This window comes from Phoca vitulina, unplaced genomic scaffold, assembly GCF_004348235.1.
Source record: "Phoca vitulina isolate PV1807 unplaced genomic scaffold, GSC_HSeal_1.0 scaffold26, whole genome shotgun sequence".
Classification (NCBI taxonomy): Eukaryota; Metazoa; Chordata; class Mammalia; order Carnivora; family Phocidae; genus Phoca; species Phoca vitulina.
This window is the reverse complement of record NW_022589729.1, coordinates 21672104-21697369: the sequence shown is the minus strand read 5'-3', so window position 1 is coordinate 21697369 and position 25266 is coordinate 21672104. Positions and strand designations below refer to the sequence as shown.

At 53.1% G+C, this 25266-nt stretch overlaps 1 protein-coding gene across 1 annotated transcript in view; it reads left to right on the top strand.

Annotated features, from left to right (window-relative positions):
- The window catches only part of LGR6 (leucine rich repeat containing G protein-coupled receptor 6), a 120673-nt gene that overhangs the window by 22579 nt on the left and 72828 nt on the right, over window positions 1-25266 (top strand). Inside the window, exons 2-4 of the mRNA XM_032422480.1 lie at window positions 5642-5713; window positions 8178-8249; window positions 16052-16123. Of these exons, the coding sequence (XP_032278371.1) occupies window positions 5642-5713; window positions 8178-8249; window positions 16052-16123 (216 nt within the window). The remainder of the gene's footprint in view (window positions 1-5641; window positions 5714-8177; window positions 8250-16051; window positions 16124-25266) is intronic.

Here is a 25266-nt window from a genome sequence, read left to right as displayed (position 1 = left end):
TGTAGGAGCCACTTGTAAACCACAAAGCAGAGTACATATGTGGGTTTTTTGTTGCTACTTTGTGAGTAAACAATCCTTCCCCAGCAACACTGTAAACTCTTGGAGGGCCCAGACCCTGCCCTGTGCTTTGTCTCCGTTCCTCAGGATGCCTAGCCCTGTGCTGGGCACACTGCAGCCAGTCAGGAAAGAATGATCTGTAGGGCTGGAGGGGACCTCGGTATTGACCCGATTGAAACAGCTTCCCTGATTCCAGATTCCACGTTCTTTCCTCTTTACCAGGTCACCTGCCTCTCTTGTTGACCAAGGAATTCAGCAAGTGTTCCCCGAGTGCCAGATGGTTCCTGTGGCAGCCAGCCTGTCTACTGGCCCTCTTCAGTGGGAGGGACTCCCCCATCCCCCACATTGGGCTATTTCTACACTAGCTCATCCTGCTCCCCGTCAACCCCCAAGCTGTCTCCCATCATGGAGGGAACTGTGCCAGGCCTGGCCTGGCCCTTGTGGGGAAGGGTGGCTGCTTCAGGATGTTGTGGCAGCACATTAGCCCTAACCAGAGACCGCTGCCCTGAGAGGAAAAGTCCAAAGAGAAACCTGAAGGTCCACTGTAGGTGCCTGAGGGATCCTTCAGAGGAGGACCTCACTTTTACCTTTTCTAGAGGCTGCTGGATTGAGAGACAAGTGAACGTTGTTAGCAATAGGCCCCATGGATTGTGCACCAGACTGGAACTAAGCACTAGGTTCTTTACAGAGGTTATGCCCTTAATACAGCAGTGGGAGAAACTCAAGTTAGACAACAGGAAGAACTTCCTAGGAGCAAGGGTTGTCAACCACAGGAAGAGAAGCCGGGGAAGGCTGTATCATCGATCTCCGTCTATAATGCATTCATTTGGACGTTTATTACACACCCCTATTTGCCAGATATCCCACTAGGATTGGAGGATACAGAGAGGTCTAAGATTAAGTCCTCGCCTTGAAGCTCATAGTTGTATGGGTCACTATAATCATTATAATTCAATTAGATGAGTATAATATCAATAAGGTAGATTTATTGAGCACTATGTTTGTTTTACATTTAGTAACTCGTATAATTCTCGCTACAACTAGTGTGAGGTAAGTACTATCATTATCCCTATTTTACAGATGGGAAGTGGAGGCTTAGAGATGTCAAGTGGCATGACCAGGATCACGCAGCTAATTAGTCTTGTGCTGGGGTAATAATGAAGGTGCGTGCAGCACTAGGTACATGGAGGAGCTCAGTCATCATCACTGAGGGAGCGTGTACAGAATATTGTAAGCACCCAGAGGATGCCACACCAGCTCTGCCTGCAGTGACCTTGGGGCGTGGTCATGCCTGGGGACAGGGACTCATCTCCTGGTCACTCTAACTGCCCTTTACCTGGCTGCAGAGATGGGCAACCTTAGCCCACGTGCAAAGTGGGCCCTGCTTCCTGGGCTTCTTCTCCAGCCAGGTGGGGACAGTCCTCCCAGGCCCGCCCCAGCAGAGCCCAGGGTCTTTGCCTTTCTCTGTTTCTTCTCCCAAAGGAAAAATGCAAACAGAATAACTTCACCAGCACCCTTGGGTATCAGCCAGATTGCGGGGGGGGGGGGGGGGGGGGAGCTCCTTTTTTGCCCCCCCCCCCCCCCCCGCGTGTGGGCGTCTGGGGGGGGGGGGGGTGGGGGGGGGGGTAGGTCCCTTATTGCCCCACCCCCCTCCAGTTTCGGGTCCTGCTGCTGTCTCCCCCCTCAGTTCCCCAGCATCCTCCCTCTTATCAAACCCTGTTCCTTGTCTCCATGGTGACACTGCCTCACCCAGCTTCCTTGGGTGGTCTGGTTGCCTCACAGGGTAAAGCTCTGAGAACATTTTCCTAATGTGCGGCCAGAAACTTCCACTTCCTGTGCCCAGGGCTGCCCCTCTCTTCTCTCCCTCCCCTCCCCTCCCTCCCCTCCTGCCAGCCACCCCAACCCCTCCATGGCTGTGTCCAACTAAAAGAACACACAGCCCCTCTGGGTCCTGCAAGAAAACTTAAGAATAGGGTTGCAACGCATCCTCTCAATCCCCCCACAGTTGGAGAGAAGCAATTTGCAGGGCTCGGTGCAAAACGAAAATGCGGTGCCTCCTGTGCAAAATGTATTAAGGATTTCAAAACGACAACAGCAGAGAACGGAACAAGCCGGGCCCTTCTGAGTGTGGGTGCGTGCGCAACTGCACAGGTCAGGTCGCACTCCCACGAAGCCGGTCCCGGACAGCGGTCGAGCGTGCGTGCGTGCGTACGTGCGTGCTAATACGCGTGCGTGCGCACGTGTGCGTTCCTAGTGGTCACGGGGCGATGGGAGTGGAGCGTTTGAGTTCAGGCATAGGGTATCTAGTTCAGCCGCAAGTTGGACCCTCAAACAGTGTCACTGAGCGACCTGTGCCCCTTCCTGGGGCCCGGAGACAGGCCGGAGAGGAGCCCTGCAGCCGAGAGGACGAACCCGGCTCGCCAGAGGTCACACAGCCAAAGAAGGTTTCCAGCCACAGGAGTGAGACTTGGGTGAGGGTGTTTGTTTCTCCCAAAGAATCTCTATCTTTATAGCATGTGATGCTCTGAGAACATTTATGACTTTTAACAGTACACTAGTCCATTGTGCACATTACAGATACACACGTGTCCTCACACGGCACACGCGTGCCCAGCACCCCACAAGACAAGCACATCCAAGAGCTCATGTACCCCAATACAGGCCCCCCCCCTTGTAGATACTGACAAGTTCATACAGCCAAGCAGATGCAGCCACAAGCAAACCCCAGGACTCCCCAGGATCGGATGCCCTCTTGTTTGCCCTGGGTCCAAGCATGGCCTGAATGTGCTCACTGGCTTGCACAAGGACAGCTGACCCCCCAGGAAAGTCCTGTCTTTCCTGCACTCCACAGGATGTGCAGGACCAGCACTCCACAGGATGACCTCTGTGTTCAGAGTGCCCGCATGCTGCTTCCCTCCCGGAGACTGTCCAGGCATACCTCCCTCCCAGGCAGGGCCCAGTGCCTCTTGCCAGGGCCCTCCGCCATTCCCAGGGCCTGTGGCATCAGCTTGGAGGATCTCAGCTCTGAAACCTGCCCTGCATGTCCCTCTCTCAGCTCTACGCATTCCTCGTCCCCTCCCTTTCCTGGGCACCAGCCCTACCGCTCCCCTTTTGTGAGAGGGCCAGGTCTGAATAGGGCCCCCCCAACCCCCACCATTGGAAATCCACCCTCCTGTGCACCCCTCCCCTTATTGAGCCCTGCAGCTGGGCTGTGTGTTGTCTTGGGCAGGATGTGGGGGCGGGCTGGGGGGTCCAGGCCCCCTCCTCCCCAGGGGAGAACAATGAGGCCGCTAGTCAGGGTGGGGGGGCGGAGGGAGTGGGGTGGGGGCATGGAGCCACATCAGAGCCTCTGAGGTGCGGCCCCTGGAGGGACAGCTGAGTGATGAGGTCTGAGTCACATGCCCCGCATGCTCCTTGAACTCCCGCTCCCACTCCTGTGGAGACACGTCCAGAAATGCACAGGGTAAATATTTAGAGGTAATCGTTTTTTGGGGCACCTTGTGCCTTCCTGCCTGGCTGAGAATGAGCCAGACCCAGGACTCGAAGGGGAGGAGTCCAGTCAGATGCAAGTTCTGTGGGCCTCGCCATTCCTTCCCCCTGCCACTGTCTGGTGCACCCCTGCATCCTCACCTCTCCGCTGGAAGCCCAGGCTAGTGGAGCCTCGATACATCCCGAGAACCAAACTCTGACATAAAATCCATCAACAAACTCTCTTGGTTCTGCTCCTTAAACCATGGCCATCAGCACACCATCCCCCCGCACACCCCCTTCTGCCTAGCCCTCTTCTGGATGGAGCAGGCCCAGGGATGGCCCTCCTGTCCCCACATGGAGCAGAGAGGGAGCTGTGGACAAGAAGCGGCCCTGAGTTCAGCAGGCCAGTTCCTTGGCTCTACCCTGAATGGAATGTCTTCCTTCTTTAGAGGACATGGCGTCCGGACTCTAAGCTTTATCAAAGATAAAACATTTGAGACTAAACAGTCTTTTTATAGATTGGAACTGGGCTCCCCAGCACACATTTCCCCACCATCTCCAGCCTGCCTTTCTGAGCGTCCACATAAAGCACACTTCATTTCTTGGAGGAAAATGGAGACACTCAGGTTTGACAGCAAAAGTGCATTCCTGAGGAAGCGAGAAAGCTGCAGGCAGGCCTGGGGGTGGTGCCCAGCGATCTGGTGGTCTGGTTTGGACCCACCTCTATACCCCTCAGGGAGGGTGCTGGCAGAGGCAGGAAGCAGCTGTTAAGAGTTTGAAATAGGATGGAACCCAAATGGGTGGGACACACACACATCCGGACTCTGAGACATCACTGCTCACCCTGGTAGAAACTGAGAAGGAGATGCTAACACAGTGCAGGACCAACCAATGAAAGCACCAACTCCTTCCCACCTAGCTCCTGGGCCTGTTGGGCTAGGACATTTGCCCACAGGTCTCTGAGGGACAGGGGGAGGGAAGAAAGCAGATATTAATTGTGTATGTACTATTTGCTAGGCAGTCTGTAAGCATTGGCTCCTTTATAAGGACCCTAGAGATTTGGTGTTATTCATCCCATTTTTATGGATGAGGAAACTGAGGGTCACAGTGGTTAAGAGCCCAAGGTCTGATAAGTAAGTAGAAGACAGAGTTGACCTCAGGGCCTTTTGACTCCAAAGCTCAGTGTTTTTTCCTCTGGTTTCTTGAATGTGAAATGGAGATAACAATGGAATCTACCTTGGGGCTGTTGTGAGAATTACATGTAATTATTTGGTTAAAGGTTAGCCAGTTCCTGACACAGTAGGCCTTGTAAGTGTCAGCTGCTAATATTGTGGTTATTTTGTGTCAAGGTATCTTTAGAGGACAGTGACCCTGAAACCACCCACGGGGCCTCTCACATGGTATGGGAAGGTTGGAATGATCCATGGAGGGATCAGGATCCTCATCAAGAAGCTAGGCATCTTTTGGGACATGCTTGGAGGTCCTCTGATAGCAGGAGTCTACGGGAGGAAAACCAACAGGAAAGCGACGGGCAGAGAACTCAGAGAGCAGCGAAATCCCACTGGTTCTGGGATAGAATAAAAGAATTATCCCCCATGGCCGTTGCAGGGATGAGCACACCAGTGTGTGAATATTGCATGAACCTGCTCCATAGAGCTTAATGGCAGTAATCTCTAGGCTTCAGATTCCCCTTTGGTAAAAAGAATGCATGAGGTATTGCTTGTATTAAGTGGCCCCTCCCCTTCTGCTCTGAAGCTCTATGAATGGTTCTCTAGCTTCTCCCTTTACAGGGAGGTCAGTGTCCTTCATAGTCCTAACCACAGCCATTCCTCGGGGAGTCTGGCGAGGGAGGAGAAAGGCAGAAGGCAAAATTGGAAACGATGGAGGGAATGCACATATATGGACCTGGAAGGCCTGACTCCCAGCCCAGTGATCACTCTTAGACACTGCACGTGCCCCTGCCAGGCTGGCTTTGGAATTAGGTGGCATGGAGTATATGTGTGTTGGGTATGCTGCAGGAGTAGCTGGGGCTCTGTGGGTATCTGGACCTGGACAGCACAGGTTGGGGCTGATGGGCAGCTCACAGCTCCCCTCCCATTTTCTCTCCATGCAGAGACCTGAGCATGAACAACCTCACAGAGCTGCAGCCTGGCCTCTTCCACCACCTGCGCTTCTTGGAGGAGCTGTGAGTAGATGCTTCATGGGACTCGGGGGCAAAGCTTTGGGACCACTGATAGCTGTAGGAGCCAGGGCTCCCCAGGAGGAGGGCTGGAGCTCAAAGGGAAGGGAGTGGGAAGCTGTTCTTGATAGCAGGGTATTCACAGATACCTGGGCCAGCTGTGAGTCCCAGGTGGTGGGCAAGACCACATGGTATAGGCACTCTGAAATCTAGCTCTTGGTCCTCCCTGAGGCCAGCTCTAATTTGCAGCTTCCCCTCTTTCTGTCAGTGGTTGCTTCTCTTCCTGGGGGTCATCTTTGACCTGCTCCCATCCCTTGTGTCCAGCTACCAGCCACCCCCACATCCCAGTGGTTCTTTCTCTGCAGTGTCTCTTACCTCCACCCCTTGTTCTCTATTCCCACTCCACCAGCCTCCTTTCAGATATACTCTGCCCATCGTCAGGGAGCATCTCACCAGCTTAAGAACCTTCTCTGGCTCCCCACTGCCCAAAGGATCTACTTCTAAGGCCCTCCCCCAACCTGGCCTAAACCTACCTGGCCGACTTTGCTCCATTGAGGCCGGTCATGTTCACTATCCTGGTTTCCCCTCCTGCATTTGAGCAGGAGACTTCCCCTTCAACTGGTGCCCACCATCTCAGGCACAAACCATTCCTCTATCACTGCCGAACACATAGGCCCACTTCCTCCACCAAGTCCGCCCTGGTTAATGCCTTCCCACGACTGTTGCTCTCCATCTGCGGTCCTTGGGGCTAGCCTCAGACTCCAGGGGTGCTCATGAATAAATCATCTCTTCAGTTAGAGTGCCCGGCCTGTCTGCTTGGGGAAGCCAGGTCACTCTGCTTCCAATCCTTGCATTCGTTCCAGACCTGTTCCTAACCTCCAACCTCCGTCTCCAGCCTGCTTTTTCTTGGTTTCGCACCACTGTCGATCCTCAGGGCTCTACTAAGGTTTGCTTAAACTGTGCAAAGCATGGGCTCCTGGCTCTGAAAACATTCACAGTTCCACCCCAACCCTGGCCCTGCTGCTGCCCTAACTGATTTCCCATCTTAGACAGTGCTCCCTCAAGATGCAGTCAGCCTGCCCCTGCTGGAGTTAGGATTTGATCAACCCCCAGAGCCATAGCTGGGTTTTCTAGACCCCATACTTATTGAGCTTCCCCTCTGTGTGAAAGACAAGCTCAAGGTGCTGTGGGGGAAAACAAGATAGAAGTTCAGGGAGCTTCTAGGTGAGGCAGCGGAGCTGTGTGCCCAGCAGGTGAGCAGGGGAGCTCTGTGTAAAGAAGTGGTCAGGGTGCGGGGGAGGGGGAGGCGCATCTAGCCTGTGGATGGGGAAGCCTTCCTGGGGGAGGAGTATTAAGCCAGGGCTCAAAGGAAGTGACAGAATTGGAGGCAGCAAGGGGCCTTCTGAGGTGGAGGTGCCACATCTTGGGTGGGAGTGAAAAGCAGGTGTGAAGGCTGAGGCGCTGGGGCAGGTGACATCCATGGCACAACCTGAGAACCGAAGGCTCATTTTCCTTCCATTTTCGGGTCCCCGAGAAGGGGCTGGGCCCCTTTTAAAGGTTCCATCTAAAGGACCTTTCCATGGCAAATGCCCACCTATAGGATCCAAGCTTGGGGACCTCAAATAGCATGATGCCTTTCCACACAATTTCTTTTTAAACAACAAATACCAAATAACAAGATTCTTATTAAAGATATATTTTTTAAAAAGAAAACAGCTTCTGAGGTATGTCAGCCCAGCCTGTACATCCACAGCCTCTCATTAGGACCCGAAGTACGTAATAATGTCGTTGGGGACTTGGGAGATCCCAAGTTCTTTCTGCATCATCCACGGTTTGACTCCACTCAGTCTGGTTTGGGCATTAAGGATATTCTGTCACATTTGCTCCTGTTAGAATTGGCGATCACCCCATGACAAATGTGGAGACGCTTCATTAGACCCGGATGTTGGACTAATTCTAAAACCCCATTTCCTAACCCTCCTGGATTAACGGGTTAGCTGTGTAGTTGAGGGCATGGGGAGACACGGTCCCATCCTGTCTATACCTGGCCCTCCCCTGGTGACAGGATGCAGTGCAGTTCCGCAGTTGAGGGTGGCGGGTGAGTCATCCAGGTTAGCAGGGGGGAGTCCATGACACTGCGGAGCGGACCAGAGCCTAGAAGTGAATCAGGCCTGGGTGACAACACCATGCTCGGCCACTGCCTATCTCTGTCAGCCTTAGGGGAAGTGACTTGATCTCCCTGAGCCTCAGATTCCTCCTTTAAAATTTGGAGATAATTCTAGGCACCTCACAGGGTTATTGTTAGAGTTAAGTGAGAATGGGCGTGAAGCATTGAACACATTGTTCCTATCAATAAATGCTAGTTATCACCCCCTCCCCCCTCCCAAATCCCAAGATGCTAAGGGTGGTCCCCCACTTCCCGCATTTGGGTTCCCTGCCAACATCACTGACACTTTTCCCTGGTTTGCAGGCGTCTCTCAGGGAACCATCTCTCACACATCCCAGGACAAGCATTCTCTGGCCTCTACAGCCTGAAAATCCTGTAAGTATAAGTCTTCCCCATTTTCCACAGAGATGCAACCTTGAGAACTGTGGGCAGGTTGAAGATTTGTAATCCAGGTCTTGGTTTGTCACTGGCTTGCTTACTTCCTCATCTTTACTTTTCATTTTAATTGTGATTTCCATTTCTTTGCTTTCACCATTTCTATAACAAATCTTCTGATTTGTAAACAAACATTTCATTGCATCTGATAGTTATGGCAACCCTCCACAGAAGTCAGGTATCTTTTTTTTTTTTGTAATGTGAATAATGACCAGAGAGGCAGGTCTTTGCTCTCCCCTCATGAGCCCTATTGGGCCAGGAGAGGAGGAATCCAGATTGGATTTCCTTGGCTGTTCTTCCTCCTGAGACCCAACCTTGGTCTCTGCAGCTCTGAGTCCCCTTTCCCATGGTAAATATCTCACAGCCCTCTGTTTTCAGGCTTCTTCATCCCATCCCATCCCCCTCTTCATCCTTTTATCTTTCCTTTAAAGCAAAAGGAAAGTGAGAATTAGAGAGGACCTTGTGTTAGTTCACTAACTTACCCCTTTGCTACTGAACTGATGGCCCATTTTAGAGAAGGGAAAACTGAGGCACCATCTCCTTCCATCCCCATCCATGGCTCACTTTGTCCCAACCAAGACTGTCTCCCCCAAAGCTCCCCCCATGTTCTTATGAGGAGTGAGGATGAAAGGCCATAGGGGGAAGTAGATGCACGGGGTCTGAAGGTGGGTAGGACAGGTTCCTGGGGAGGGCACATCACCACAGGGACGGGTTTGGGAAGAAAATGAGGATCTTGAAGGCTGATCCTGGAGCAATAGAATGAGCATTTGGAGTTTCCCTAAACTGGTGAGCCATTCCCCAGCTCTGCTGCTCCCTTAGTCCTCACTTGACCTGCAGGTCTTCTTTGTATGGTTGAGCAGGTGGTTTACTGCACAAGAACATCTGGCTGAATGGGTAAGAAGGGGCTGAAATCCAGTCCTATGCCTGGCTTTGGGGCTATAGCCACCTAGAAAGGAGTATCTTTTTCAAATGTGCTTAGAGTTGTTTATGGGCTAGCAATGGCCTTGGCCCCTTGGCCTGTGAGCTTCTGGCTTTTAGGTGGTCAGCAGTCCATCGTCCAGGCTAAGCACTTTCTTCTTTTTCATGTTGCTGGTCTTGAACACCTTTGGCCTTTAGCCTTTCTCTGGATCTGCCTCTGAGTCTCTGACTCCAAGGCTGTCCCAGTCTCTTGTCCTTCCCTTCCCTTCTGCAGTGCCCTTGGATCCTGCAGGGTCTCTCCCCAGCCTCAGTCCCCAGGTCTCTCCTGCTTTCCCCTTCTCTGTCTCAGCCCTTGCTCTCCCTCCCTCTGCCCCTCTGTGCCCCGCCTCTCACTTCTCCTTCCTGCTTCTCCTCTTGGTCCCCGTCAACATTGCTGCCCCGGGGTGTGGAGAGGCATCCCGAGCCAGACGCAGAGTGCAGGCAGCCTGCTTGGTGGTGTGTCTGTGCCCAGTGGCAGGCTCAGACCTGCAGCCGGGATTAGAGAGCGGGCTCTGTTTGCTGGGCCTTCAGAAGATGTGAGACTCATGTCCCATTCCTAAGACTCCGGCTTAGAGATGAGCCTCCTCTTTCTTCTTTGCCTACATTAGGCAATAAATCAAAGCCTTGGAGAAACCGCAAGCCTCCCGCCCCCTTTCTGCAAACGGCGCCCTTGGCTCCATGAGCTGGGTGGCCAGGAGAAGCTGCTGGTTGGAGCCAAGGACAGCCGGAGGCCCACTCCCCACTCTGCCATTGGCCCCCACGTTGCCCCATACTCGAAGACCACCTGGTCCCCCAAAGCCTTCTTGTCAGTTCTTTGCCTGCAGAGTTCTCTACTTGAGAGAAGAGTTGGGTGGTCTTGGGGAGCTTATTCTCTTACTCAAGTGCTTCAAACAGGGGATTCCTCCTGCATCTGGGCAAGAAGGACTTTCTGATGCCTCATGTCAGTTCTCTTGCCGCCCTGTCCTTCCATGGCTCAGTGTTCAGAACTGCAAGAAAAATAGAGCAGTAAGGGGCATCTGGGTGGCTTAGTTGGTGAAGCATCTGCCTTTGGCTCAAGTCATGATCCCGGGATCCTGGGATCCATCCCATGCTCCCTGCTCAGCAGGGAACCTGCCTCTCCCCAGGCCTCTCCCTCCTGCTCTGCTCTTGCTGTCTCTCTCAAAATGAATAAATAAAAAATCTTAAAAGAGCCTTGGTGACTTAAAAAAAAAATAGAGCGGTAAAGCCCACCATCAGCATAATAATCTCTTTTTGTACCAGGATACTGTCCCTTTAGCTACTCCCCTGTCTTCTTGGGGTCTGAGACTCTTACCTGAACCGCATCTTCCTTTCTCTGAGGCCTGACTGTCCCTGCCGGACACTGCCTCTTTCCTCTCAGAAGCAAAGGACAAAGAAGGGGGAGATTCCCTCTCTGATCTCCTAAGTGACGGTGGCAGACCCCTCCCTCTGTCCTTCCCACCGCAGCCCCACGCCTGCCCTGGAGGTGTTACTCTTGGATCCTCTCCTTCCTCTGCTGCTTTTCGAAGTCTTGGAGCCCGCAGCTCTGGCCAGGCTCCTGTGGAGAGAACCAGGCCTGCAGGGGATTTCCAGTCTCATGCCTTTTCTCCAGACTGTAGGTGGGAATGTCTGTCCTCTGGAGTTGGGAAGGCTGAGGCCCGGGGTTCACTGCCTCTCTCCCTGCCCACGGCCACCACTGGAACTGTGCTAAGGGAAGCATAGTTCTTGCTGCTGCTGGTATGTGGGAAAGAGCCTTGGAGGGCACCTGCCCTGTGTGCCCTGTCAGGGTGAGGGAATCGCGGAGGCTGGAGCTCCTGCATCCTGACCCACAGCCTGAGGGTGTGGAGCTGGCCTGTGAGGAGGCTGTCCTGCCCTAAATGGCTCCTGCCTCACACTGAGGAGGAAGAAGGCGGGGGAGAGGGAGAGGGTGGGGGAGAGAAGTAGAGGAGAGAGAGAGGGGATAGAGGGAGGGAAAGAGAGAGAGGGAGAGAGTGTGCCCCAGCCACCTCTTCCCTCACAAGCCTCTTTCCTCACAGCGGCCCCCCTCCCCTCAGAGAGCTGTGTGAGGCTTGAGCCTTGGCGCCTTTCCTGCCAAGGCCGCCACCTTACCTATGTTAGGCCGGTTTGGCTCATCTAGAAAGACTCCTGATGGGCCTCAGTTGCTTCTCACCAGACCCAGATCTGGGAAACGGGGATTTGACAGTTCAAGGACTTGCTTCCGCTCCATGGCCCCAAGAGGCTGGGCAAGAGATTTTCCCCAGACTGCCTATGCCTGGTTTGAGCCCCAAATCTCTGGGAGACTGGTTTGGGGTTCCTAGCTCACATCACCTTGGTGATGCCTGAGTCTCGAAAAGGGCAGCCTTTTCCGAAGCCCTTCCGAAGCCCTGGCCCGAGGCCACCGAGGGGTGGGGCAGAGTGAGTACCTCTCGGGCCCTATCCCCGAGGGACTCTCCCTGGGCTGGCCTCTAGCGTTGTCCTCTTCACACTGTATTGAGTGGTCTTCAGTTGACATTGACTGTGTTTACTCTCTACCTGGCTGGACAGCACCCATGCCTGGCCCAGAGTCGGGCTTCCACTGGTGTTGATGAAATGAATTGGACTGACCTAGGGAGGAGAGACTTATGAGCTGTTTTAGAGTGGGGCCTTCCTGCCTGGCTCATGGGAGAAGGATGCTAGGCTCTAGGAGCCCAGGGAGATCCTCTGAGCCATTCTTCTCCAGGAGGTGGAGCCTACTGCCCTCGTCCTGTCAAGAGACTGGATGTCAGGAAGTGGGTCTCATGTGCAGCAGATCCCAGAACAGGTGGCAAGGAGGACGCTCAGACTTCCTCAGTTTTCTTACCTTTAAAATGGGGATGTTGGGATACCCTTTCCAACATTTTTAACTGCAGAAACTTAAAACATAAACACCTCGTGCAGAAGTCATGATATATAAACAGATGAGGGAGGATTTCTCTGGTTACAGTGGATGAGGGGGGTGGGTAGACCCCAGGCTCTCTTTTGCCCATCCACCCCAGTGACCCCCAAGGCCCCTCCACAGAACCAAAGGAAGGACCTTTGTCAACCACTGGTGGATCGCCTCTCTGGAACCTTCCAGCTATTAGCGCTCATGGTTCCTGCCCCCAAATGCTTTTCAAACCAGAGAGAGATTCCTCAGCAGTGCTTCACGGGTGACCAGGGAGGGGTCCCGAGGGCTGGGCTTCCCCTAGACGAATGGCTGCACATTAGAGTCACCTGGGAGCTTGCCTAAAATCCCTTGCCTAGAGATTTGGCCCCAGAGATTAATCAGGCTTCAGTGTGGCCTGGACACTGGGGTTTAAAAAAAAAAAAATCTTCCCAGGTGGTTCTAATACATAGCCAGGTTTGAGACCCAGTGCATTGGACAGACTCTGGCTCACCAGGCAGAATCAGGGCCGGTGAGAGAGGCAGGCAAATGTGGTCACAAAAGCAGTGGCCTAGGAGATAAGACTTGGACCTTAGGCCTGATTTGGCCTTTAGTTTGCTTTGTAACTGAGGGTAGGTCACCTCCCCTTCCTGAACCCCCATCTTCTCAATTGGGAAACAAAGGGGTTCTTCCCTTCTAAAGGTGCTTCCAGCTTTGATGACCCAATTGTGTTTCAGTGAAGGAGTGAGGGCTGGGAAAGGAGGCCAGGAACAGCAAGGGAGACAGCGCCAGGCCCAAAGCCAACCGCCATGCCACCTTCAGCTTAGTGGGTTTTGATGCCACGAAAGCAAGGACTTCCTTGACGAACAGACCGGACTGCCTGGCATGGGATGACTTCCCTGGCACTGGAAGGATGACTGTGCCTTGCGAAGGTGCTACAGCATCTGTGTTGGCAGGGAGGTACAATTCAGAGACCTTAAAGATCTTTCCAGATCTGGGATTTGACAGAAGAAAGGGTAGGGGGATCTGAGCAGGTGATGGGGGTAGAAATGCATTGCGATGCTCAGGGGAGGCGGGGTTCTGCCCACAGAATGACTAGATGCAGCCTCTGGGGCCCCTGGAGGCGTGGGGGCCTGTGAGGTGGCCTGAGCAGCCTGTGGCCCCTCCTGTTTGCCCAACCATCATTTCTCCATCTCCTTGCTCCAAGCATCCTGAGGCCTCTGGGTGAGAATCAAGGCAGCCCCCTGAGATCCCCAAGTGAAGTTCCCACTCTTTAGATGCAGGAGGTCGACACTCTAGAAGGATAGAAGTACTAAGCAGGGCGGAGGGCAGGAAATGTCTTGGGTCCCTGAATATTGTAACTGAGTGAGGGTTTATTTATGCATCCTCTGGTAGCCTCTTCCTTTGAAAGATGAGAAAATTGAGGCCCAGAGAGGGGAAGTGACCTACTCAAGTCATCCAGCACTGATAAAATGGTGCTCCTGAGCGCTTCCGTCGCCTGAGTTACTGCAACGCGTGCTTCACGGGGGTTATTTGATTTAATCCACTTAATCAGTGCATAAGGTCATTATCATCATCCCCAGTTTACAGATGAGGAAACTGAGGCCCACAGAGTTGAAGTAGGAGCTTGCAGCTATCACATCATTGGATAGAGGCAGAGCTTAGGACCCAAATCCAGGGCTGTCTGACTTCAGAGCCTGCCGTGTGACTGCTACACTTTAAGGACGTCTGGGAGGCTCAGGTTTAAATTCTACCTTTTTTTTAAGGTTGATTTTTAATTAATTAATTATTTTAAAGCAGGTGGGGGGAAGCATCAGAGGGAGAGAGAGAGGGGGTCCCAGTGAGGAGCCCAAGTTGGGACTTGATCTCACAACTCTGAGATCACGACCTGAGCCGAAATCAAGAGTTGGTCGCCTGCCGAACCTACTTAGCCACCCAGATGCCCCTAAATTCTACCTTTGAAGCAAAATTGTAATTGAAAGGCCCCATCCTGGGCTGTGTGGGGCCTGGCTTGGAGGGGTCTGGGGATTGTGCTCCTTCAGGGGCACAAAGTATGAGCAGGAAGGGACCCTGGGCACTGCCTCTGCCTGCAGCCTGGCCCTTCCCTTCGTGCTGCTCTCAGTTAGCCTCGGGGCCAGGGGCAGGGAGGACCCCGATCCCAAGGCCCCGGTTCTCGGCAGTCCTCAGGGTCTGGCTCTCTTCCCCCTTCCTCAGCTTGGCCTGCAACAGGGGCTCTTCTCAGTCTCCAGGCCAGGCCCACAGTGAGGCCAGCGCTCTTTTGTTCTTGTGGTGCTGTGGTTTGGTTCATGTTTGGGATTCTTACGTATCCATAAAAGGAGTTTAGGAGAGGTAACGGGTGGCTCTGACCAGGACAGTCACATAGGAGACGTGGGTAACTACTCAGGTGCATTATCTTCCCACTCTGCATTTTCTGGTCCTCGCTGTCCCCTGCCACGCTGATGGAGGCCAGGTGTGTAATGGCTAGGTGTTTGGATGCTGGGACCAAACCCTCTGGGGTAAGTTTGAGTCAGTACATATAAAGCTCTATGACCAGGCACATCAGCTGCTAGTATTTTTCAAGTTAAAGACTAGGAAAGGAGCTACTCTTCCTGAAGCATGGTGATCTTCCCTGAGCGATTCCGAGCAAGAGGCATATCTCTGCTGAGCCTTCCCTTCTGAAAGATTGACAAGTCCATACCTGGCGCACAGTAGGACTCACTGAGTGCTCATCCCCTCCAGGTTCCTGAGACACCTGGCCTATGAGGATGCACCCCTCGCCTCTGGGGCCATATGTGGCCCCGGGGGCTGTCGGACGGGGTGCTGTGCAGGCAGGCTGGGTTGGGGGAGGGCCCACTCACTTTGCCTGGGGTACTGGGCAGCTTCCTTCCTGGTTCCCCAGCTATTCTCTGGACCCCAGAGCGCCCACAGTCTGTGTGCCCTCCTCCTCCCCATTTCTGGGGTCCAGCTCTCCAGGCCTACAGGTAAAGAATGTCCGGATGGCAATGCCACCCAGGGGCGTTCCTGTCCTTTCTTCACTCCCTCCCTCCCACAGATCCAGGTGAGTAGGATCCTTGCTCAGGGCCCCGCGTCTTATAGTCTCTGTGCCTTGAGGTACCTTTCTCAAACATGTTTAAGGCCAGCTGTGATGCCTGGGGTCAGCAGAGCCACCCGGAGGGACCGCCCCGGCCTCCATGTCTCCTCTCTGTGTGCTCTCTGACCCTTTGCCCTGCACGTCAGGTTTCCCAGGTACGCAGAAGAGCTCCACCTATGGGGTGGTCCTGGGGTCCTGTGGCCGAGCCACTTCCAGAAGAGCAGCCTACCGAGTGGATCATGTCCGCTGGCTGGCATGTTATTTCTTCTGTGGGACCATGTGAGATGGGGCCATCAGAATAGTGCTGACATGCTGATCTGGGGTGCCTCAGGTTGTTTCTATAGACATGGATTCCACAAAAACATATTTGCCTGGGGCCCTGCCTCCCAAGGGCAGTCTTGCCCTCATCCACATCCTCTCCTTCCCCAAAGACACCTCCAGCCTTTCAGTTGCCTGGGGAGAAAAACCTACATTTCCCACTGTCCTTCCTGACCAAACTGTGACAGAATTGCAGGTGTTCTGACTTCCAGCTTGTCTCGCTTCCCCAAGATGTCTTCTCTGCTTTTTCTCCACGGTCCTCTTCAGCCCTGCCTCATCCCAGAAGCCCTTCTGTGCCCTCTCCAGCCCCAGGCCCAGCCCACAATTCCTCAGCAGCCTCTGAACCCCCACTAACTGGGCAGGGTGCTGGACCGGGACTCTCTGGGGCTCGGAAGCTGGGGCAAGAGGGAGGGGTCTGGTGTGGGTCAGGGGTTGAGGGAGGAACCCCCCAGCTGTGCACGCTGTGTGGGTCCTCCAAGCCCTTCCCTCCCCTTACAGGATGCTGCAGAACAACCAGCTGGGAGGAATCCCCGCAGCGGCCCTGTGGGAGCTGCCGAGCCTGCAGTCTCTGTGAGTCACTGGAGGGCTGGGCTGGGGAGCCAGCTTCCTGGGGCCTGACTCACAGCCCCGGGCCCCCTGCCTCGGCTTCCCCTCCTTTCTGCGGACCCCCCTTTCTCACTCCATGTTCCAGACAGCATGCCGCTCCGGGCTTTGGTTTTTTCGGGGGTTTTTGTTGTCGTCAGCGTGTGTATGTGTACACTTGCGTGTGTAGTCGGGAAGGAAGGCCCTGAGCCCCTGGAGGACTGTGGGAATGGGACCTCCCTAGGTGGGGCCACCGGGGCAGCGGTCCTGGGGTGTCTGGCGTTCTGCCACGGAGCCTGGGGTGGAGGTTGGAGACTGCCACCCCAGAAAAGTGTCAGGAAGGGGCTATCTCCCCCACCTAGCTTGCTCTAGCCCCCAGGGCTTGCGGGGTTGGGGTGCTAGGCTCAGACACCCATTTCCCCTACTCGTGGGTGGGACTGCATTCAGGGACTCACTGGCCACTCAGGACAGAGCCATCTCTTCAAGGAGCCCTGCAGTTCCTTTCTCACCCAGTAGGGGCTTCATGGAGGCAAGACTGAGTCTGAGGGCGGAAGCAGAAACAGGTGCTATCTAGTGATGTGAGCTCACCAGCTGTGATCCTCTGGGCCAGGTGCTGAGTTTTATTCACGTGGTGCACATCGAGGGGCCTGGGTCCTAGCAGGTGCCTAATACAGGTCTGAACCAACTGAATTTTCAAGTACATCTGCATCTGATGGGAGAGTAAATAGATGTTTTGGGAGAAATCAAAGTTGAGAGACAGGCGTGGGCATAACATTTAACCATGGGGGAAACTGAGGCACAGTTAACATGCACTGTGTCAGGACGAAGGCCCCGGGCATTCTCAGCCTGTGGGTTCTTCATGGTCCCTGTCCAGCCAATGGTTGTGTCTGATTCTAAACTGTCCGGATTCTCCTCAGGTAGAAGGATGAAGGAGGTAGCAAGGTGGCTTTCCTTCCCATAACCCATATTCAGGCCCCACTGCACCATAAATAGAGGGGTCCAGCCATGGGGGCCCTGGCCAGCTATCTGTGCCACACCCACACATGGTCAGGACTTTCTCCCCTACCCCTGCCCTGGCCGTCTCCTACCCTCCTGCTTCTGTGTCTGCACCCCAGCGCCCCCCAACTGCCCGATTGGCCCGCCCCTGCCTCTGCTCACTCTCTCACCTTCCCACCCTCCGTCCCAACAAATGCTGGGCCTCTGGCCCCAGACACCTTTTCTCCCTCCATCCAGGTCACCACTGAAGTGGGCAGGCAACCCAGTATTTCCCTAGAGGCCAATATCAGAAGATCAAAGGCCAGCAAATCCTGTGCTTGATCTCCACCCCCAGCACAGACTAAACATTTGCTTAGGGCACCAGCAAAGCAGGGGCAGCCAAAAATGGAGGGGTGCGTGTGTGCAGAATTTGATATTTCATCCAAAGCGTCAAAGAGGTATTCATTGGGGAAAAAAATTAGAATTTTGCTGGGTTTCACACTTATTTTAAGGTTAAGTTTTGTTTGTTTTAATTGTGAATCACATCTTTTGCCTGCTTAGGGGTTCCAAAGGTCTTGTTTTTCAGACCACGCATGATGCTTTGGGGCTATCAGGCAGTTTCTTCTGCATTTTCTGAAAAATGGGCAGCCCCTGTGGCTGGGGAAACTAGGTAACTGGCTTCCATCTGCAGCCCTGTTACTCCCCATGGTCTGGGTGGGTCAGGGCAGGGGACAGAGGCCCAGTCCCCCACTCCTGCAGTGTTAAGGCAGATGAATAGATTTTGCCTCTTGCAGTCATGTGAGGAGAGCACTGTCCTATGAAGCAGAAAACTTGGCTTCAAGTCCTGGCTCTGATCCTGACTATTGTGTCACTAACCCTCTCTGTGCCTCAGTTTTTCCACCTTCAATTTGGGGGTAATTATCTTCCTTGCCTATCTCACAGGGTTGTCAGGAAGATCATATGTATAGTAAACAGAAAGGGATTTGTAAAGAGAAGACTCCGCACAACTGGGATGTGTGGTGATGCTATTATGTTATTATTCACTTAACTAGTCATTGATCTATTCATTTTACACATATTTTTGAGGCTTTGCTGGGGAGGCAAAACCTGACTTGCATCTTGAAGGATTAGTAAGTGTCAATTGGGCAAAGAATCAGGGAAGGACATTCCAGGCAGAGGGAATAGCACGTGCCAAGATGCAAAGATGAAGAACCCAGGAAATTCTAAAGACTTTACAATGAAGTGAGTCTGGCTGAACTGTGTGTGTGTTCGGGGACTGGTGGGAAGGGCAGTGGTGGAGAGAGGTCTGGAATTAGCAAGAGGTAATGCCTAAAGAGTAAGTGTGGGGCGCCTGGGTGGCTCAGTTGGTTAAGCGACTGCCTTCGGCTCAGGTCATGATCCTGGAGTCCCTGGATCGAGTCCCGCATCGGGCTCCCTGCTCAGCAGGGAGCCTGCTTCTCCCTCTGACCCTCCCCCCTCTCATGTGCTCGCTCTCTCTCATTCTCTCTGTCTCAAATAAATAAATAAAATCTTTAAAAAAAAAAAAAAGTCATTTAAAAAAAAAAAAAAAAGAGTAAGTGTGGACCGTGCTAAGGATTTGGACACTGGTGAGCCACAGGAGAATTTTTAGCAGGAGAGCAGTGTGATTGAGTTTGCATCACTGAAAGATTACTTTGGCAGTAGTTATGGAGGACAGCCTGGAGGTGTGGAGCCAGTAAGGGGCTGGTGAACCAAGGGAGCCTAATGGCAGCTGAAGAAAGGGAGGCATAGTAAGATAAAAGAAACTGATGGACTCTAGAAATAACAAGATGATATGTCATCAGGACTCTGGATCGGATGTCCTGGGTCAGCTCCTTCACTTACTACCTGTAGGACCTTGAGCAGATTAGTTACCTTCTCTGCTTTCGTTTCTTTATTGGTAAAATGGAGGTGGTGTTTATGTACCTCAATAGGATAGAATGAAATGAGCTAATATACATAAAAACACAGTACCTTTTGTTGCTACTACTGCAGTTATTACTAGTAGTTGTGGTATGGACTGGAGGTGGGAGTTGAAGGGGAGGAGGAGTCAAGTTGCTGGGCATGTCTCTGGCTTCCACGTCTGTGTGGACAGAGAGGCTAGTCGCGGCGAGCCTGGCACATGGTGAGATCACAGTAAGAATGTAAGTGAGTAGTGACCCCCAGAGGATGAGTGCTCTGGGGAGGGGCACAGGGAAAGGGGAGACACTGAGGTCCCTTTGGACCTATTGAGTTTGAGGTACCTATGGGTAGGGTGACCAAGCATCTCAGACAAACTGGAAAGGGGGTCACCCCACCTGCAGGACATCAGTGTGTGTGTGTGTGTATGTGTTAGGGAGAAGAGGGGGAGTGCATAATCCAACTCAAATGTTCTATTTGGTTGGTGTTATATCCTGAGCTTTTGGAAGCTGGGGACCTCTAAATGAGGCTCTGTCCTACTAATTCAGGTTCCTCCATTTCAGACAGAGACAGTAAAACCAGCCCAGGTTTGCTAGGCTGAAAGTGGACGGTGGGAGCAAATGACAATTTTGGGAGCCCCTCTGTGTGTCAGCGCTACGTGAGATGTTTTATGTGTGTGCTCTGACTTCATTCTCACAAAAACTCCTTCATGATTGCCTTCTGTGTTGGCAGATGAGGAAATAGAGGCTCAGATAAGTTCAGGGACTATTCCAAGGTCAGAGCTAGTGAGTGGGGAAGGCAGGGCTATACCCCAGTGTTGTTGCTGTGCCCTTCCCATCATGGCTGCAAGGGAAGTCACTTTTGGTGGTCATCACTGGGCGGCCCTCCCTCCTTCCTGACAAATACCAATAAATAGAAATTCCCTCCTTCCGTAGGAAGTCAGTGGGTCAGGGAGGCAGTATATAGGAGACACATCCCTGCCCATGTCTCTCCTGGGGGTGGTATGTCCTCCCCAGAGCAGGCCAGACCCACCCAGGGGCTCAGGTCCCTAGGAAAGGCTGTTCTTCGCCTCCAAAAGGCAAGGTCCCTTCACAGACTCCTGTGGACATTCCTGGAACCTCAGTGAAGGTTCAGTCCTGTGGTTCACCTTCTACCAGCTGGAACCAGACACTGGGGAATAGAAAGTAGGTTTGGATTAGTCAGGAGTGGGGTCAGGTTTAGGGGATGGGGCCCTAGGTGACCAGTTGGACATGATACACAGGCTGTTTGGCTTGGCACCTGGGTGGGTAGCACCCAACTCTACAATACCCCCTCCCTGGATACGCTTGCTTCTTCTCTGACCAATGTGGGTGGGAGAGGATGCAATGCCAGATGTGTCATGCCAGGTTTGAGCCGAGGCCAAGAGAAACCACGGGAAGCCAGTGGAGCCTGGGGGAAAATAGAAACTGGGTGGGGGTGAGGTAGGGCCAGGGGGAGAGTGCATGGAAAGGCAGAAAAACAGCCCAGAAAGACCTCAGGACGGGGCTGGGGTGGGGCCCGGGAAGCGCAGGCTGGCTGGTCCTTGGAGAAGAATCAGAAAAGCACAGTGGCAGGAATAAAGGGGAGAAAACAGGAAAACAGCCCAATCCTGGACACCCTACGGGGAGAAATGCATAATTGCAAAGGATAGCCACATGAAACTGGCCAACATTGTGCCGAGCAGGGGAAATTAATCAAGAGTGGTGCCAGACTCCAAACTGAAACCCAAGTTAGAACCACCACAACTCTCTCAGCGCAAGCCAGTCGATCTAAAACACATTGGCCGCCTGCTGCAGAGGGGGAAGAGTTGGAGAAGTCCAGGATGGAGAGGGGGGTATGTGTGTGGGGGGTGTACCTGTGTGCATGGGAAGGCAGCTGGCTCAGGGTGATGCGGGAAGGGAGTAGTGGCTCCCACTTATCACACTTCAAGATGCTAAGCACATTCATATCTCATTTAATCCTGAAATCCCATTTTGGGATAGAAGCTACTCCGATTTTATAGACGGGGCAACTAAAGGCCAGAGAAGTTAAGCAACTTGACCAAGATCCCACAGCTAGGATGTAACTGAGCTGGCATTCTATTTTAGCTCTAATTCCAAAGTACCGTGTTCTTTTTTTTTTTTTTTTTTTGAGAGAAAGAAAGTGTGTGTGCGCATGTGCACGTGCAAGGGGAAAGGGTGGGGGGGGCAAAGAGGGGGGAAGAGAGAATCTTAAGCAGGCTCCATGGCCAGCATGGAGCCCATCGGGGGCTCAAGCTCATCACCCTGAGATCATGACCTGGGCTGGAATCAAGAATCAGATGCTTAACCGACTGAGCCACCCAGGTGTCCCCAAAGTACCATGTTCTTAACCTCTATCTCTTAACACCTCTTCTAAGACACAGTGCCTTAGGATCCAAAGATCTGGATTTAAGTCTTGGCTCTGTCACTAACTAGCAGTGAGGCCATGGGCAAGTCTCCCCTTTCTGAGCCCAAGGTTCCCTATCTCTAAAGTGGGAGGGTCAAATGAGATGATTGGCGGACAGGTGTCTCAAGAGAAAGGATGTCATGCTCCAGAGATAGAAGAATGTCCTAATGGGGTTACTGGCCCTGTTCCTCAGTACCTTATGATTGCTGTGTGCTTGCTCTCTCTGGGTCTCAGTTTCTATCTCTGTGCAATGGAGAGCATCCTCCTTGAACCCTTCCAGTCTCCTGGGACTCTGTGAGGGGGGATGGGGAGGAAGGACTCAAACCTCTCTAGGAGAAAATGGCTAAACCATTCTGGCCAGTACTAGAGGCCAGTTCTATGAGGACAAGGATCAGAAAAGATGAAAACAAGGGGCTTCTGAGCAGGTCCCCCTCATTCCGTACATCTGACCCCCCTCCAAGGGACAGTTGTTCCCCTAGATGGATGACCACAGCCAGACTAATAATAACCAGCCCTTAGATGGCACTTTCCATGTGTGAGGTGTTCGTCCTTCTTACCTTTCTTACTCCTTACAGTACTCCTCTGGGATGCTTTCTACTAGTAGTGTCATCACCCCATTTTATAGATGAGCAGACCACCGAGGCACAGGGAGGGTGATGGGGAGCTGGGGACCAAGGTGTTTCCAGAGCACCTGCCCCCAAGGCTGGCTTTGGGTAGTGCACTCTGCTGGGGGGTGCCGGAGAAGCCTGGATTGGGCTGCTGTCCTTATTCTGGCAGTTCTAGGGTTGAATGGAGCCAGTTGGGCTGCTCTCACCAAGTACCATAGACTGCGTGGCTCGTAACCAGCAAAAAGTTATCTCTAACAGTTTTGGAGGCTGGAAGTCCGAGATCAGCTTGCCAACATGGTTGAGTAGGAGGGTGAGGGTCCTCTCCTGAGTTGCTGACTGCTGACTTCTGGTTGCACCCTCATGTCTGGAAGAGCAGAGACAGGAAGCAGGCTCTGTCCTGACTCTTACAAGGGCACTAATCCCATTCACATGGGCTCCACCCTTGTAACCTCAGCTAATCACCTCCCGAAGGCCTCACCTCCCAAATCCATCACACTTCAGTCCATAACCAGTGATGACCCAGGCCTCAGGGCTTGTCATCGGCTCACTCAGCAGCCTCAGAACACCCTTGAGAGGCAACCCAGCACCACAGTTACGTGCATGGACTCTGGGCCAGGCTGCCTGAGTTTTGGACCATGGCTCTACTATGTACTCACTGTAATAACTCTCAGAGGGAGTATTGGTTGCCTGGGGAGCTAGGGCTGCTGACACTTTGGCATGAGCATTGATCCCTAAAAACCACTGGCTTTGATCATAACCCCCAAAGACTCCTTGAGAGAGGGCCTGAGGCTGGTTGTCCCTAACCATCTACTTGTGAAGAGCATTAAGATCTTTCTAGAAACTTCATGAGGAACAGCTTTTCTTTCTTTCTTTTTTTTTTTTTTAAGATTTATTTATTTTTGGTAGAGCGCACAAGTGGCGGGGAGGGACAGAGGCAGAGGGAGAGAGAGAGAATCTTAAACAGATTCCCTGCTGAGCAAGGAGCCCAATGTGGGGCTTGATCCCATGACCCTGAGATCATGACCTGAGCCAAAATCAAGAGTTGGACGCCTAACCTACTGAGCCACCCAGGAGCCCTTGGAACAGCTTTTCTATTTGACCCTTGCAAGGAGTTGCACCAGCATTTATAGCCCATTTTACAGACCCACCTGAGAGGGAAGATACAGTGGGGAGGTGCTCTGCTCAAGATTCCCCAGTGAGTTAGAGATGGAGCCAGGAGGGGAACTAAGTAGGGTCTTCTTGTGGTGGGGCAGAAGAGCCCAACCATGACTTGCCTTACCACTCACAGCCTCCCTGAAGCAAATCTTTGAAAGGCCCCAGTGGAAGGCCTGGGTGATTTCAAGAGAAAGAGCCAGTGATGCATGAGACTGGGGAATTCCCTTAAGGAGGCATTTTCTTGGTTCTCCTGAGCACCGTGAGCAGGAAGAGGACATCACTGGGGGGGACGAGGAAGGTGCCTTTGGGGGAGAGAATGGGCCAACACAGTCATGAATAGAACTTGGAGAATAGTGGTTCTCAAAGTGTGGTCCCTGGACCAGCAGCATCAGCATTACCTGGGAACCTGTCAGAAATGCAAATTCTCAGGCCCCACCCTGGACTTACTGAATCAAATCTGTGGACCAAAGAGACCGGCAGTCTGTGTTTTAAGAAGCCCCCCAGGGGATTCCATGCACACTGAAGATTAAGAATCAGTCCTGGAGAAGAGAAATCTGTTTGTTTCCGTGGGCTGCCATAGCAAATTGGGTGGCTTAAAACAACAGTAATTCATTCTCTCATAGTTCTGGAGCTCAGAAGTCTGAAATCAAGGTGTCAGCAGGGCCCCTTGCAGCTTCTCTTGGTGGCCAGCATTCCCTGTGGCTGCATCATCCAGTCTCTGCCTTCCATCCTCACGTTCCCTTCTCTTCTCTTTGTGTCTCTCTGTGGTTTCCTATCAGGACACTTGTCATTAGATTCAGGGCCCACCCAGACAATCCAGATGATCTCACCTCGAGAGCCTTAACTTAATTACATCCGCAAAGACCTTTTTGCCAAATAAGGTCTCCTTCACAAGTTCTGGGAGTTAGGAAGTGGACTTATCTTTTAGGGAGCCCCTCTCTAACCAGTCAGAGGGATAGTGGAGAGGGCGAGCAAGCCTCTAGCCTCTGGGAGAACCCACGGGGTAAAGAGCTGAGAGTCGAGTCAGAATGAGAACAGGAGGCTTACAGGGAGCAGTAGCCCATGAGCCAGCTGTATGGGCATCTGGCAAAGTAAGGCCCAAGGCTGGGCAGGCTGGGGGAGAAGAAGGCCTTGAGGTCCGGGCAGTTCTGATCCAAGTCCCATCCCAAAGATGCCCAGTCTGCCATGGAGAAGCCCCCAAGCTGCCCCTGAGCCCTTCACGTGATCTAGTGAATCTCGTTAGTGCCACCCAAACTTGCCTGCCTGCCAGAAAGGGCCCTGAGGCCCAGCCACGCTGTGGGGCCCAGCTGAGGGGTCCCCAGGGACGCACAAGGTGGCAGACGGCCTCCCTGGCACAGCTATTTCAGGCTCCATGATTATATGCTACTGTATTTGGATCTCCCCGAGGTTCCGGGAGTTGATTACTACATTCGTCTGGGGCAGAGGCTGCTCTGAGGTAGGTGGGTGGGCGGGCACGCGGGCAGCCCCCTGCATATGATGAAGCTCCGAACATGGGTAATTTGGCTCCTGGAAATTCTAGGAGAGTGTCCATGGTGGGCTGGGCCCTGGGATCCTGTGGAAGTTTTTTCAGCTGTAAATGCTGGTCTGGGATAGAGTCAGCCCAAGCGGGGCCACCCAGGAGCAGCGTGGTGCCTCAGCCCCATGAGGAACACCTCAGTCCAGACTTGTGGGTCTCCCAACCCTCCTGCCCCCTGAGTCCCATGGAGCTCTTCCAGGCTTAGGCCCGAGAGATCTGAGAGAGGCAGGAGCACCCCGGGTTGGGGTGTGGGAGCTGATGACTCAAATGTGGTTTAGGTGCACATGGGCTGCAGGTAGAGCCAAGAACTGGGTGACCCCCTCCCTCATGGGGAGAAGACAGAGGCAAGTTTCCTTCCTCCTGTATTAATGCCCTCTCTGAGCAGCGGACATCAGGGCAGAGCCCTGGCCTGGGTTCTGCATATGTCTGGAGGAAAGAGGAGATCTAGCCACTGGTGTCCATCCATCCATTCTTCCATCCTTCCATCCTTCCAGTCCTTGGTTTGTTTGTTCAAG